The sequence below is a fragment of the Nothobranchius furzeri genome, chromosome 10, assembly GCF_043380555.1.
Source record: "Nothobranchius furzeri strain GRZ-AD chromosome 10, NfurGRZ-RIMD1, whole genome shotgun sequence".
In the NCBI taxonomy this organism is placed as follows: domain Eukaryota; kingdom Metazoa; phylum Chordata; class Actinopteri; order Cyprinodontiformes; family Nothobranchiidae; genus Nothobranchius; species Nothobranchius furzeri.
The window spans coordinates 40325872-40341569 of NC_091750.1; the positions used below are offsets into that span (position 1 = coordinate 40325872).

The following is a 15698-nucleotide window of genomic DNA, read 5'->3' on the forward strand; positions in this document are numbered from 1 at the left end:
TCATTGCTGTGTTGTGGGGTGACACATGTGATCGCCAGGGAAATAAAGGTGGAAAACAAGCGAACTTTTCACTGTTTTCCTGCTTGGAGGCAAAACCACGGAGACCAAGTATCTAGCATAACTAAGTCTTGTTGGCTATAAGGCAAACAAAAATCACCTTCCGGTGTATTTTCATTCTGGTCAGTTACAGATGGTGTATGTTTTTTATACATCGTTTCTTTCCTTCAACCGCAACATGCACACACACACACACACACACACACACACACACACACACACACACACACACACACACACACACACACACACACACACACACACACACACACACACACACACACACACACACACACACACACACACACACACACACACACACACACACACACACACACAGAGGCTAGACACACATACCAGTGAGCTAATGACAGCGCGCTGACACACACAACTTCTCCTGCTACACTTCTTCTGTGGGATAATAATTTTGACTGTTTTTCTAGAAAAACCAACAAATAAAATGTTTACCTCTCATCCGGATGTTTACATCCGCTCACACCACAAACAAGAAAGCCGAAAATGTCCCTTATGCAGAACTGTGGCGGCAACAAAATGTCATCGATGCTCCGTTCTTGGGTCTTTCATGTGGATAAAAACCATTTATAACACTAATTTTGTCCACTTACTGGTCCTCGACGTCTTTATATAACGTATACCGGTATATTCTGCATCCTTTTTGAGATTTTATAATGTTTGTCACTTTTTCACCCAAATCCGCTTCTTCTCTGCGACAGTACCGTTTGTTTGACGGTTTGTTTACACGTGTCAAGCTTCCCACATGGCTGTGCACATCCCAGAATTATACGTGTATTACAAATCTAGGGCTGCATATTAAAATTCCTTCTAAAATGCCTAGTTGCAGCCTAAGACATCTAGAAATCCACAGAATATAGTCTGAACATTTGCTGACCCCAAAATCATGAAAAAAAGTAAGTATAGAAAGGTTAGAGAGGTTTTAGTTGGTAGAAATCCAGGCGGACCTCTCTTGGACCATTTTGGGCACCTTTTAGCAGTTTGTGTTATTGGGAAATCCTCTGTTTTTTTCTTTAGGTTCTTTCCCCCCTCATTTTTACTTTGAATCTGAATCAGGAATCGATAGGAACCGGAATCGAAATGAGGAATTGGAATCAGAATTGGAATTGTTCAAAATAAAACAATTCCCAACCCTACACTTTACCACCCAGCCTCAGCACTTCAGTGTTGGTGTCTGACCCAAGTTAGTAAGTTGAAGTCCTCCATCAGATTTGTGGTTTTTCTAATGTCATTTTTGAGGATATACATTATAATTCATAGATATGCTGTTTCTAGATCATGACTCATCAAAATGCTGACAGAAACACAATTATGTGAAACTGGAAAAATTTAAATACTATGCAAAATAACATATATTTCAGTCATTCAGTGACAACAAATGACCATTTGAAGGTTCAGAAACCCTTTGTAGGTGTTATTTTATTTGCAATTGTACATTTTTTGACTCAGTTCTTGTTGAATATCACACAGTGACATTTGAATATTTGATCGATCAGCAGGTTGGTGCTGCATCTGCAGAGTTGTTTTCTTTTTGTCTTGTTGAAGGAATTTACATACAAATTTTTTCTGGTGTTTTATTCTGTGTTGCAGGTGTTTCATGTGTTCAGCAGTAATGCAGAGTGGTGGAGAATATGTGAAGGTAAGTTTCTTTTTTTTTACATCTTTTTATGTGTATCTTCTTTATTTCCTTTTGTTCAATCACTCCTTTTCTTCAATGCCACTTTATTTAGTAAAGACTGGAACAAAACTGTGTTTTTGCTCCTATGATGCATAGAAAAAGTAAATGCCGTGTTCTATTAAGCTGCCCTGGTTATCGTTGGCAACAGGGAATGGAGAGAATTTTTCTCTTTGTTGGCTCATGATTAGACTATTAACAAACACACTTCTACTAAATGCGACAAGCTAGTAGTAGATGATAATAATGACGAAATTAAAACTGTAATGTGGTCTTGGCTTAATGTACAGATTTTCTGAGTCCCAGATCAGTGAGGCGAATGGATGAGAAAGGTGGGAGGAGTTAGGGGATGGGGAGGCCTTCCCAGCCTCAGACCGATACCGATATAGAACTTTTAACAAAGGCCGATAGCCGATATGATGGCCGATTAATCTCCCTCACAAAAAAAAATAGAAATTAAAATTTTCTTAAGCTTAAACCCTTCATTCTCTGCCTTTTTGATGCAAACTTATTTCTCTATTACACACCAAAGAACTGTCTCAATAACTCACTAGGGTTTCCAAGTAATGCAAATAAGATTTATTTAGCAGATCTCAAAAACAACAGAATACACAAACTCAGTCACAGCATAAATCTAACAATCAAGTTTTTTCTTGTAAACTGTGGTTTCCACAAATACATTTTAACTTAAAGGAATATTCCACCACTCAGTAAGCATTTTATAACCAGCCCAATATGATCTGGCAGCTGTTGGTTTTCTTAGTTTAGCGTAAAACAATGTAAGTGAATTCACATACACTGTAGTGTTTTTTATGTAGGTGAATGCAAACCTTCCCTTCCATTGCTTTATGCTAAAACAACCGGTTAAAACATGTTTTTTCTGACTTAGCTAGCTCTGGGGAATCTAACAACACACACAGGTTTAGGGACAGAAGATCCCTATAAGAATATTAAAATAATAAAAATGCAGCAATAAATAAAACTTAATACTTGTGCTTTGTAACAAAGTAACACTCTGTGGAAGTTAACTTGGTGAACTTATTTGCAAAAGTTATTCATAAAGCTGGCGCCATCTGCTGGATAGGTGGCACAATATCGGCCATATCGTCTGTCTTTTTGGCCGATGCTGATAGTGTTAATGACCCCAATATTGGCCGATAATATCGGCCGGCCGATATATCGGTCGGGCTGTATTTAGAATTTCAGCACGATAACAATAAATGGACAATAATTACACGTATGCAAAGAAACAAAAGTTGTCCACTAGATGGGGCTATCACATGTATTATGTTGAGTCACATTTTTACGTGACTCTAGGTGGTACAGCTTCTTAAAGGGACATGAACGCTGCCAACCTACACACATCTTTTCATAAAATTAATTGACATGAGAAAAATAATCTCGATAAGAGTCGAAACTTTCGTTAACAATAAATTTTCCATATATTGCCGTACTACCATACCCTACCATATTTATTCATAAAGCACATTTAAAATCAGCATGACAGCAGACCAAAGTGCTGTACAGCAAGGAACACAGAAGCTCCATAATAAAACCTCAAATTCAATAGCCAAAAGTAAGTAAATTTTATTTATATAGCACTTATCACAGCTATAGAATCAAAAAGTGCTTAACATAGAAATACAGTAAAACAGTCATAAAATCATAATGATCTCAAAACAAATTAGATTCACATCAGAAAAATAGTCCTAAAATAATAAAATACCATAAAACAAATGAAAGATTACAAATTTCAGTTAAAAATAAGAAAATAAAAGATTTAGGTAAAAGCTTTAAATAAAAGGGTCTTCAGCTCTGACGATGTTTGCAGCCGCAAACGAAACGTTTGCAGGTAAATAAAAACCTTTCCTGTGTTTTAAAAAGAACCAAAAAATGGAATTAGAAACTGAACACAGCAAGAACACACCAAAGAGGGTCTTCAGCAGTTTTTTAAAAGTGTCCAGACTGTCAATGCTACATAAGGATAAAGCAAGATCATTCCAGAGTCGGGGTGCAACAGTCTGGAAGGAGCGATCACCTCGACTTTTATATCTGGTCTTTGAAACTTCTAGAAGGTTCTGGTGTGTGGACCTGAGGGCTCGGGTTGGAGCATAAGGCTTTAACAGGCCAGTAATATAGGGAGGAGCTTGACCATGTAGAGCCCTGAAAGTTCTAGTTATGGTTCTGAAATGATAAGAGAGGATAAAAAATGAGTTAAAAGATTCACAACAATAGAGCAATGACAAAAAAACAAGTTAAAAGTAAACACAATACTAAAAATGTTTAAAATTAAAGCACCATAGAATAAAACACAAATGGCAATCAGTTCTAAAAGATAGAAAACTGGGTCAATGACGAAAAGCAAGGTGATAAAAATAGGCCTTCAGCACAGACTTAAACCAACCTAGTGAAGGGGCCTGTGGGGCATGGAGGGGGAGTGTATTCCAGAGTTTGGGAGCAGCGAATGAGAAGGCTGACTTCCCACAACATAAACTTCTGATATACAGTAGCCTCTTTTTGTTGTTTTGTTTGTATAAAGACACTTAGGACAAAAGATACTGAGTGATGACCCCATCTCACTGTGAGGTTGTCGAGGCGATGAGGCCAAGACTCTGACATTTAAACCCCTGGTTCCACCAGCATTGGAATGCCTGAAAGAAAGAGAGAAAGAAAACAATCTTTTATTCAAATTCAATTCTATTCAAAGATACTTTATTAATCCCAGAGGGAAATTAGAGTTTCAGTACACACAATTCTGAGATCAGACATACAAACATAGGCATAGACACATGACAAGAATTGGTGACTGTGGTCATTCGCAACCCGAGTCGCGCTACCTTAATAGTGATCAGGGGGTTTATATGAGGATCGGGTCAGATGGAGGAAAAAAAAGGCACTCCAGAGTTACCCTCCACAGGGAGGGCAGCCTTGCTATGCAAAAAACACCTCAGACAGATATGCAACAGACTTCAGACATTACACAACATAAGTGTCCACTAGGTGGGGAGGTAGGGTAGAGGACTCTCCAAACATCAGTGCGTGCAGCCGCGATGAGCAGCGCTCGTCACCCTAGTTTGGACAGGGGTGGGAGGTAATTGGGTTAGAAAGCACAGTGACTCCTGGAACGATTCAACGGCCTTCACCGGTCGCAGTCCCGCCCAGGCTGGGATAGGGAGACAGAGTTGCCATGGCGACGGCAGCATTCCACGTTTCTTTTGAGGGGGAGTTATTGCTTCAGTCTCACAGGCTCAAGGGCACCAGATTCAGATAAGAACTTTGTTTTGGGGCCAGACAGAGATAATTTCCTCTCTGTCTTAAAGTTCTGTTGATCTCCAACCCCTCTAGATCCAATAATGACGTAAATTAATCTATTCCCAACCGTGCTGTCCCGTCCACTTTCTCCTTGATCGAATCCACCTTCTGTGCCAGAGTCTGAATCTCAGACAAAGTTCCAAGCTTACGACTCATCTCGACAATTATATGAGTTTGTGCGTTCACAGCGCAGTGTAATCCATCCCTGAGCTCCGGGATTGAGCCAATATTCCTCAACAGCTCATTAATTTTCCCAGTAAGCCAGGTAACCGCTCAGGCCAAACAGCAAGAAACCTGACACCAACACCACAAATATCCAGACATCTTCAGAATCCTCTACAGACAGTTGAGAGAGGCAGATCAGGTTCCACTGTTTCCAGGAGTCCATGATATGCCCAGCTGGCTTTGTCCCAGAGGGGCATCCGGGAGCCCCTTCTTCTGTTCTCATCGTTGAAAATGTTTTGTCAATCGCGTTGAGAGACAAACTGACCAGGTCCATTTTTAATAATTTCCAGTTTCCAGATAAAATGCAGAAGCACCATACACCCAAAGACAGACAAAGAGCCTTGGGATAAGATAGGGAGGACAGGAGGAAAAATGCGTCTGTACTCTCCAAGAGCCAGAAAAAAATAAAAACCACGAGGCACTTCACAAAAACAAAAAAATAAATTTCTATAAAAAGATTACAAAAAAATGATTTAAAATGTGTTTAAAATGAGAAAAAAAGTTGTGATTATAAAAGTAAAGGGAGAGAGAAAATGAATCGGAAAAAGGGAAGTCAGTGGATTCCGGGAAAGGCAGAAACATCCGTCCTCTTCTCTCTATCCCATAATAGAGCAAGCTTTTAGAGAAAGTAGTTCACATTGAGAAAAAATTGAAAGGAAAATAAAAATTCTCTGGGATCTGTTTGGATGTTGGGACCTGATGGTGCTTTTGTGATGCCTTTTAAGTTCTGCAAGGACACGTTCTGGTTGGAGCCGCATTCGGATAAACTGAGAAAGCAGCTGGAAGATGAACTGACCCTGAACAGCACCAACCTGAGGAGCCACGCCTGGTACCATGGTCCAGTCCCCTGGGAGGTTTGTTCCTGTTTTACACAAAATACTAATGAATTTCCTTTTTCAACATAATGAAAGCTTTTGGGGTCATTCCTTAGAAAAAGAAAGACATTCTGTCACGACCAGAACTTCAAAAGACCCTTGAGGACACCAAACACAATAAAAGTAGATAAAAAAGTCTTTATTAGATGCAGAGTTACCAGAGGTGGGCGAGGCTGGAGACAGAGTCGAAGAGGAGGTGAGGGTCAAACCCAGATCGGACATGCAGAAACAGGGAACAGGCGGTAGACGTGGTAGAGGACAGGCGAAGGTCGTGGTGGCAGGCAGAGTACTAGGCTGGGGTCAGGAGAAAAAACGAGGTCCGGAGGCAGAGATCAGGCTGGGTGGATGGCTGGAAGATTTACTTGCAAAAAGCTTTCAATAATCTGGCAGTGAACTGGTGACTGGCTGGTGAATATATAGCAGGGGAAGCAGGTGTGTGTGATGAGCTGAGGAGACAGGAGCAGGTGAAGTGGATGAAGCTGATGACAGGAACAGGTGAGATGAGTGGAGTTGATGAGGGGCTGACTGAGGTTGCTAGGGAAAACAGGTCTTGGCTGTAGCTTGATGAGGGGACCAGGTGTGCTGAATGAAGGTAGAAAGATGGGAGCCATGACATATTTACCCTTGTTATCAAGTGTTTTCTTTATGTTTGATTTTAAACAATAGAATATAAAAACGTATCTGACCTTTTTTATAAAACCTAAAAATGCCTCAAAACAAGAAACGTTTGAAATCCTTAGGCGTTCACGCTGGACTCGGTGACTCCAGACCATCAGCCTTCCTCCACTAGGCGGACAACGGCTTTCTGTTTTACTTGTTTCATGAAACCTGAATGCTGACAAACAACTTTTTAATAACTTCTACTCATTCTTTATTTTTGTGGAGAAAACACTTGCTCAGAGGTTTTTGTAGAAAACAGTGAAATGACAGTTGAACCTGATGCAGAACTCCCCAGAAAGCCCTGATGTAAATGATACAGTGAAGTATGCTGGTGAAGGTTCTCGGTCATCCAGGTCATGGTAATCCAAAGGGTTCAAAGGAAGGCAGCTGGTCTTCTTTGGTTTCTTTTTTATTTAATTTTTTATTTTTTACTTTCTCTTTATTAATTTTCAGTGTATTTGACTCACAGAACTAACGAGGGTAAGGAAAACTAACACATTTTTACATCTGTTCCCATATTTCAGGTTACACATCATCTTGTTTCTTGCACATAATGCAGACTTACTTAGGTGCGTCAACAATCCAAACAGAATAGTGGCTATTTTTTCACAGCCCACAGATAGCAGTCTTTTAGTCTATTAAGGTATAATGCTCCTATCTTTCACAAAGTCTCTCCTTTCTCCTTCTGCAGCCGCAGTGAGAAGGTCATCATTTCCATGTGTTAATCATGTTTATGACCAGCTTCCGTGTGTGTGTGTGTGTGTGTGTGTGTGTGTGTGTGTGGGGGGGGGGGGGGGGGGGGGGGGGGGGGGCTTGTCTGCAGCCAACATTTAGTAATTGCCTTTTTGCATGCGACCAAGATTATTTTCATTTGGCATGGGTCTCTTCCTTTTGCGCCCTAATGGATTTTCCCAAGGTACATGGTACTAAAGGAGAAGTCCAGTGTCCCTCCAAGCACCTCCACCACCATTTGTTTAATTTCCTCCCAAAAGGTCTTTAGCTTAGGACACGACCAGAAGATGTGGAAGCAACCTGCGGCAACCTCTCCACACTCTCTCCAGCACGAAGCGCATGAACCACTTTTCTTGGATTTCTGCTTTGGTGCAATGAAAAATTGAATTAAATTCTTCCATCCAAAATCTCGCCATGTTAGGGAGTTTGTGGTGTATAACACATTCCTCCACATCTGTGACCAAGCTTCTTCTGAAATTTTTACACCTGCTTCTTTTTCCCATCAGTGGCTGACATATCTTGTTGAGTTCTTTCATAGAAGTAAAACTTCTGTACAGTTTCCCTATGGTACCTCCTATAATCTTCTCTCCATATGCATCCATGAATATTTGAATCACCCCATTAGCTGCCTCAGAGTCGGGCATTCTAATTTCCCTCCGGAGAAAGCTCCGAACCTGTAAGTAACGGTAGAAGTCTTCTCTACCGACCTCATAAATCTGACACATGTCCTCAAAATTGATCAGTTACCCATGCTTAATTATCTTGCAGATGGCAGTGATTCCATGCCTGGACCACTCCCTAAATTTATGGTCCAACCGTGCTGGGAGGAAGCCCGGGAGGTACGCCGGCCAACCCAGAAACCCCACGTCCTTACAAAGACAGAATCTTTTGACCACCTTTACCCATTTTTTCAGGGAAAAACTTACACAGGAATTCTGCAACTGATATACCTGTGGCAAACTCTCTAGAGACCCCAGAACAGAATGTATTGGGAAATCCATTAAGGAAAGCTCAATGTCCTTCCATTTTGCCTCATACTTGGAGTTACACCAGCACACTTGGGGTCTGATCTGGGCCGTCAAGTAATTATACTCAAAGTATGGCAGGGCCATACACCCCCCCCCCCTCCCCAGGCGGCTGCAGTGTTGCATACCTCCCTCTCTGCCTTTTATTGCTCCATATGAATCTCAAACAATGCATGTCCCATTCCCTGAATTTTTTTGTTGGGACCTCCACAGGAAGTGCTGCAAACTAATATAGAAATTTTGGGAGAACATTTATCTTTATCGCTCTAACTCTGCTGCCCAGATCGAGGGGAAGCAGACCCCACCTTTCAAGATCATCATATATTTTCTTGTTCACCCGATTGTAATTAACTTCATATAACAATGCAAGACCTTTTGTCAACAGGATGCCCAAATACTCCATGTGCGATTGATGCCATCTGAATCTGTATCTAGCAACCAATTGATTGGAGGGATCAAACAAGAACTTCAAGATTAGAGTTTTTTTATTTTTTATTTTTTTTTACCGTGTCCTGTCTGGCTATGAAGCAAGCAGAATTGATGTCTGAATGCTGGTAACAAGCCTTACAGATTTACTCTCAGGTGGAGCATCAAAGCGTTTGCTTTTAATGTCACGCCTGATACTTAAAACTTTATTGTTATTGTTGTTGAATGCATTGTAATTCCGACCAGACACGGAGACAGAGGTGAAAGAGAAAGGAAAAGAAAAGGTGGGGAGAGAGAGGGGGGGGGGGGGGTGTTCCACAAAAATAAACAATGAACAAGAGTCTGCTTCTAGACCTGCAGAAAAAGACACAAAAAAAGGGACACAACAACAATACAACAAGATCTAACTATCACTGCGTCAACTTGATGAAGAAAATATATAATCAACATCGCTTAACTGAAGAATCACGATAATAAATCACAGTGCATTAAGTGCCCACCATAGTCTTAAGACCTGTGTTTAACGTTCCCAAGCCCATAATTTTGAGAGCACCATATGAGCACCTGTGTGTGAGGCTGCGGGCGGGCCTGTGGGCTTGCCGCTGATATCTCCCGGGACTCTGCCGGCTGCTGGTTGTGGCCCCCCGGGGCAATCCTCTGTGCCTCTCGGGGGGGTGCGGGGGCCTTCCTGGTTGCAGTCTCCTTGGGGTTCCTGTGTTCTGGGGCAGCGCCTGGATCTCTGGGACTTGGAGCTCCCCCCGTCTCCTGCGCATCTTTGGGGGGCGGATCTGTGGTCCCTCACACTCTCTGTTGGACGCTCCTATAGATTAGAGTTTTTTTCATGTTCATTCTATAACCAGACGGTCCGCCATATTCTTCCAGGATTCCCATGAGCAGCGGAATTCCCTCTTCTGGGTTCCCCACCATTACCAACATGTCGTCTGCATACAAGCACATTTTACTTTCCACATTCCCTATTGTAACCCCCTTCAATTGGGCCTCTTCGCTGATGCACAGAGCCAATAGTTCGATAAATAAATTAAAGAGCAGCGGGCTTAATGGGCAACCCTGTCTACAGCCACATTTTAGAGTTATCCGATTTGAGAGGCTTCCGTTAATTTTGATCCTTGCTGTTGGTGACAAATAAACCATTCTTAGGCATTGAATAAACTTATCACATAGCTAAAATCTTTTCAGTACTTTAAATAGAAATCCCCATGACCATGACCTCTAAACATCCGCATCGGTATCAGCAAGAGAAAATCCAGTGTCCGTTAGCCTCTAGTTCTAACAGCAGTTATGTGATGAAGCTGTTTCTCCACAGACATCCTTACTTATTGTATAAAAAAAATTTGTGGATGAGAAACATGCGTGGATGACGTTTTTTATTGTGGTTCCCTCATTCTACCACTAGATGCTGTTCGTACACAAGGTCAGAACTGTTCTAATGTTTAAGAACATTTTAATGTGTAAAATTATTCCTTCTAAAAAATACACATAAATCTATGAATGATGAATATAGGGGACTGTCTTTTTAAATTAATTATCAGTTAAAAGCTTATGTAAAAAATACTTGAATTTCTAACCGCAAACCAGTTATATTTCCATCTTTTATTCTGACTTAATTCAAAAAAGGGTTAATATCACTGTAGTTATTAGTCAAATGTATTATCTTCATGTTGAAGGTGCATTAAACTAAACTCTGCCGCATGTTCTCGTGGTTTGGTTATTAGTCGGTATTTTATCAAGTTATATGAAGGTAGGTACATTAGCACAGAGACTTAAAAAATGAAATAGCATTTTTTATTTGTTAATAACTCTCAAGTTACCACATTTAACCCTTTGCTTTAATGTAATTTTAATTTATCTTAATTTACAGCATGAACGTGAAACTTTAAAAATAAAATGAAAAAATTAATTGTAAAAACAAATTGTAGAAAAGGTAACAAAAAAAGAAACATTAGACATTGTTGACATTGTTTGAGAGTTAAAATAAAGTTTCTGAAAATTAAAAAAGGAGGAAGTAAAATTTTTTTAAAATATTTTAAAACAATAAAAATACAACGTGTTTTTAAGGTACTCTGAAAAATATATAAAAACGGAACAAAGTTGTAAAACTCTTTATAAAGTATAAAAATAATGCAAGTGAGCGTAATTGAGAAAAAAAATGGAAAAAGTTTTTTTTATTAGTACCAAGTAGCAATCAATGTGTAGAATGTTCAACTTCTGACTATTTTAGTGAGTGAGCTTTAAAGGGTTCAAATTAAAAAATGTTAAATTGTTTTGTGTGTGTGTGTGTGTTTTTTAACCGTGTCCTGTCTGGCTGTGAAGCAAGCAGAATTGATGTCTGAATGCTGGTGACAAGCCTTACAGATTTACTCTCAGGTGGAGCATCAAAGCATCTGCTTTAAATGTCACGCCTGATACTTGTTTTTGAATGCTTTGTAATTCCGACCAGACACGGAGACAGAGGTGAAAGAGAAAGGAAAAGACAAATGGTGGGAAGGGGGGGGGGGGGGGGGGTCCACAAAAATAAACAATAATGAACAAGAGTCTGCTTCTAGACCTGCAGAAAGAGAAGAGCAGAAAAAAATGGGACACACAACAATACATCAGGAGCAAGCTATCACTGCGTCAATGTGATGATGAAATATAAAATCAACATTGTTTAACTGAACAATCACACAATAATAAATCATAGTGCATTTAGTGTCAACGACAGCCTTGAGACAAGTGTTGAACGTGCCCAAGCCCATACTTTTGAGAGCACCATGTGAGCACCTGTGTGTGTACACGCGCTTGTTTTTGGAAGGTTTCTCTATAGGAACGTCCAATAGAGAGTGTGAGGGACCACAGATCTGCCCCCAAAGAATTGTTTTGTGTTTTACCATCATGCCAAAATATTACAAAAGTTTATAACGGTAATATTTATTTATCTAGAGCCTGATAAAAAATAATGTATCCACCTTGGAGCTGCATTTTCCTTGATTATCAGTTGCCAAAATAAAAATATTATTGGAGTTTACAACTTGTGCAGAAATGTTGTGCATCAGCTTGGCCACAAGAGGGAGCAATAATCAAACCTAATTTGAGACTTAAAAGCTTTTTGAATACATTTCTGTAATATTTATACAATTTTATGTTAGGTTATGACACTTAAGAATCAGATATTCAAAAATCTTAAGTCTCCATAATTCAGTCACCAATCTGGTGCTTGTCAGTCAGAACTGCTTTGATTTGTGTACCTAAATCTTGATGTATAACGTCAAGAAATTCTAATTTCTTTTGTTTGTTAATTTGCTAATAATTTTGATAAAATGGATGAGATGTCTCTGCAGGTGTCTGAGAGTCTTGTGGCGAACCAAGGCGATTTCCTCATCAGAGACTCTCAGTCCAGTCCTGGAGACTTTGTTCTTACCTGCCACTGGGAGCAAAAGATTCTCCACTTCCTCATCAGGAAGACTGTGGTTCAGTCTAGTGAGACGTTCACCCGGGTCCAGTTCAGCCTGGAGCACAAGACTTTTGATTCTGTCCCAGCCCTGGTTCACCACCACGTGGGCAGCAACTCGGCTCTGACACGGTGCAGTGGAGCTCAGATCCATCGACCTGCTAACAGGACGCTGCCCATCAGTTTCCTGGAAGAGGCTTTCTGCACCACTGGCGGCCCACAATGTCACCAGAAGAGTGAGGAGGAGGAGGAAGAGAGGGTCCAACCAAATAGGTGTGTTTATTTAATTTTTTCAAATTCCTTCAAATTTTAATTTATACAAAAAGAATCAACATTAATTTACAAGATGGAGTATTCGTCTCCTTTGTAAAAAATGTGTGAATATGGGGAGTTTTTTCCCTTAAATCTCTTTACTACTTTATTTTGATCTTACTGTTATTGTTGCTTCTACAGTCCTTCATTTCCTCAGCATAAAAGGACAGAAGAGCATAATAGCACTGGGAAGCCCTACTTCTCCTCTCCATACAGTGAGTTCTTTTAATTCCTTTCATCAGTTTCATCATTGTCTAATTTTTTGAGCTGGGGTTCGATATAAATAGCAAATAAAGTGGGACTGAGACAGCATCCCTGTCGGGTGCCCTCAAAATATCTGAAATCTTTCCGACAAGAGTCCATTGCTGTTTGATCTCTATATAGTGGCTTTATGCATTTTAATATTTTAGTACAAAAGCCAAATCTCTCAAGTACTTTAAGCAAGAAATTCCAACTGACCCTGTCGAATGCTTTTTCAGCGTCAAAACTAATTGGTGCTAGTGATATATTTTGATTATGACATTGTTCCACTATATTTAAAGTTCGCCTAATGCTATCTTGCATTCGTCTCCCCTTTATAAATCCAGTTTGGTTATCGTGAATCAATTTGGGTAGATATTGCTCTAAACGTTTGGATAGGATGGATGTAAACAGTTTGTAATCCACGTTTAGTACAGAGATTGGACGATGAGAATCACAACGTTCCTTGTTTTTTCCCTCCTTTGGCAACACGAAATCATTGCCTCTTTCCAAGAGGGTGGTATTATTGCAATATTCAATGTCCAATTAAAAGAGTCCAACATTATAGGGGTTAAAGTTGTCTTAAATGTTTTATACCACTCACTAGGAAAGCCGTCATTTCCTGGGGATTTGTTTAATTTCAGTCTGTTTATAGCTTTTTCTAGTTCCTCCGTTGTGATTAGTTTACTTAAGGCATCGTTTGTTCCTTTTGCAGTGAGGGTAAGTTTAAATCTTTTAAGTACTCTATAATCAGACTTTCATTACTTTCCTGTGGTTGGGAGTAGAGTTTTGATTAATAGTCTTTAAAACTTTTTGATATTTCCTCTGGTTCAAGTAGCAGTTTATTGTTCATTGGATTTCTTGTGTATCAAATTTCGCTTTTGCTGGGTTTTCAAACGTTTAGCTAAATTTTGTTGCTTTAGATCCTGATTTGTAGAATGTTTGTTTAGTAAATCTTAAGTTTTTCTCTATTTCTCCTTGTAATATTTCGTCAACTTGTTTCTTAACGTCTTTTCTCTGATTTAGATGGTTTTCGTCTGCTTTCTTTGACTGTGTTCTTTCTAAATTCCTTAATAATTTGATGGATTCCTCATATTTTTGTTTCTTTATCTTATTTAGGTAGGCTGTTCTTGCTATAAGCTTCCCTCTCATTACTGCTTTTATTGTATCCCATATTATACTTGGCTCAACCTCCACAGTGCTGTTTTCTCTCATACACTCTTCAATTTCTTTATTAATCTCTTTAGTCTGATTCTTATCATTAAGTATACTTACATTTAGTCTCCAAGTAGTGTTTCCTACCCCTGTTCTCAAGTGAAGGGTAAGACTTATAATATTATGGTCTGAAACATCCAATGTCCCAATTTCACAGTTAATCACTCTGTGTCTATCTATAGAGTTCATGAAGAAGAAGTCTAATCTCCATACCATACCATACCATTTTATTTATAAAGCGCATTCAACATGGCATTACAACCAGACAAGGCGCTGTACATTAAAAGATTACAGTTAATTAACACGTTCAGAATGACATTTAAAGCATAGTTTATAAGAAAAAATGAAAACAAGAAAATACTCGAACTAACAGTCGTAAAACACTAAAAACACAAAGGAATGTGAAACAACAGATAAAAACATATGAAAGAACCACAGTAATACAGATGTTAATTATTGTGCATTCTATTGTAGAAAGAATGCAGATGTCGAAAGTGGTCCATGATTATGTATTATATGCAAGGTTGAAGTAGTGAGTTTTCATGCGAGATTTAAAAATGCTAATTGTTGGTGCTAGCCTCACTAGTAGTGGTAATGCATTCCACAGCTTGGGAGCACAGACAGAGAAAGCCCTTTCTCCACGGCTTTTCAGACGTGCGTTTGGAAGAGCTAGGAGGAGCTTATCCTCAGACCTGAGAGCACGAGGCGGATTGTAGTAATGGACGAGTTGACACAGATATGGAGGAGCTTGACTGTTCAGGGATTTATAAGTGAGCAGCATGATTTTGAAATTGATCCTGAGATGAACGGGCAACCAGTGGAGAGATTTTAGAATTGGTGTAATGTGCTGTCTTCTGTCAACTCCAGTCAGGAACCTAGCTGCTGAATTCTGGACTAGCTGAAGTCTAGATTGAGCTGCTTTACTGATGCCGTATAAGCAGGAGTTGGAGTAATCCAGCCGTGAAGTGATGAAAGTGTGGACTACTGATTTGAGAAGACGGACACTCAGGATGTGCTTAAGTTTAGAGATACGCCTGAGGTGGTAAAAACATGATTTAACTGTGTTATTGACCTGAGCATCCATCTTCAGAGCCTGGTCTATTTTAACTCCAAGGTTGGAAATTACAGTGGAGACATTAGGTGAGAGATAGTTGAGGTCAGGTTGATGAGTAGCCGGGATCTCGAGTAAACCTGATTAATGTGTGAAATCTTTTTCAAGTTTGTGCATGTCTCTCCACACATCAATTAGCTCTGACTCTTTTAGTAATTTATTGAGTGTTCTTGATCTTTGCCTTTGATATACTTTTAAGCTTGTTGTATCTATTGATTTATTTAGTATTGCATTCCAATCTGCTGCGCATACTAAAATTCCCTCACTTTTTGAGATTACTGCATCTACTAATAAACGGACAAATTTTGCATCACATTCAGGAGGGACATACAAAAGTTATTAGGATGTTATC

The 15698-nt window shown here is 39.6% G+C and overlaps 1 protein-coding gene across 1 annotated transcript in view; it reads left to right on the plus strand.

Moving 5' to 3' along the window:
• The window catches only part of LOC107386036 (SH2 domain-containing protein 3C), a 49620-nt gene that overhangs the window by 2965 nt on the left and 30957 nt on the right, over window positions 1–15698 (plus strand). Inside the window, exons 3-6 of the mRNA XM_015960199.3 lie at window positions 1681–1729; window positions 6028–6156; window positions 12359–12741; window positions 12922–12995. Of these exons, the coding sequence (XP_015815685.1) occupies window positions 1681–1729; window positions 6028–6156; window positions 12359–12741; window positions 12922–12995 (635 nt within the window). The remainder of the gene's footprint in view (window positions 1–1680; window positions 1730–6027; window positions 6157–12358; window positions 12742–12921; window positions 12996–15698) is intronic.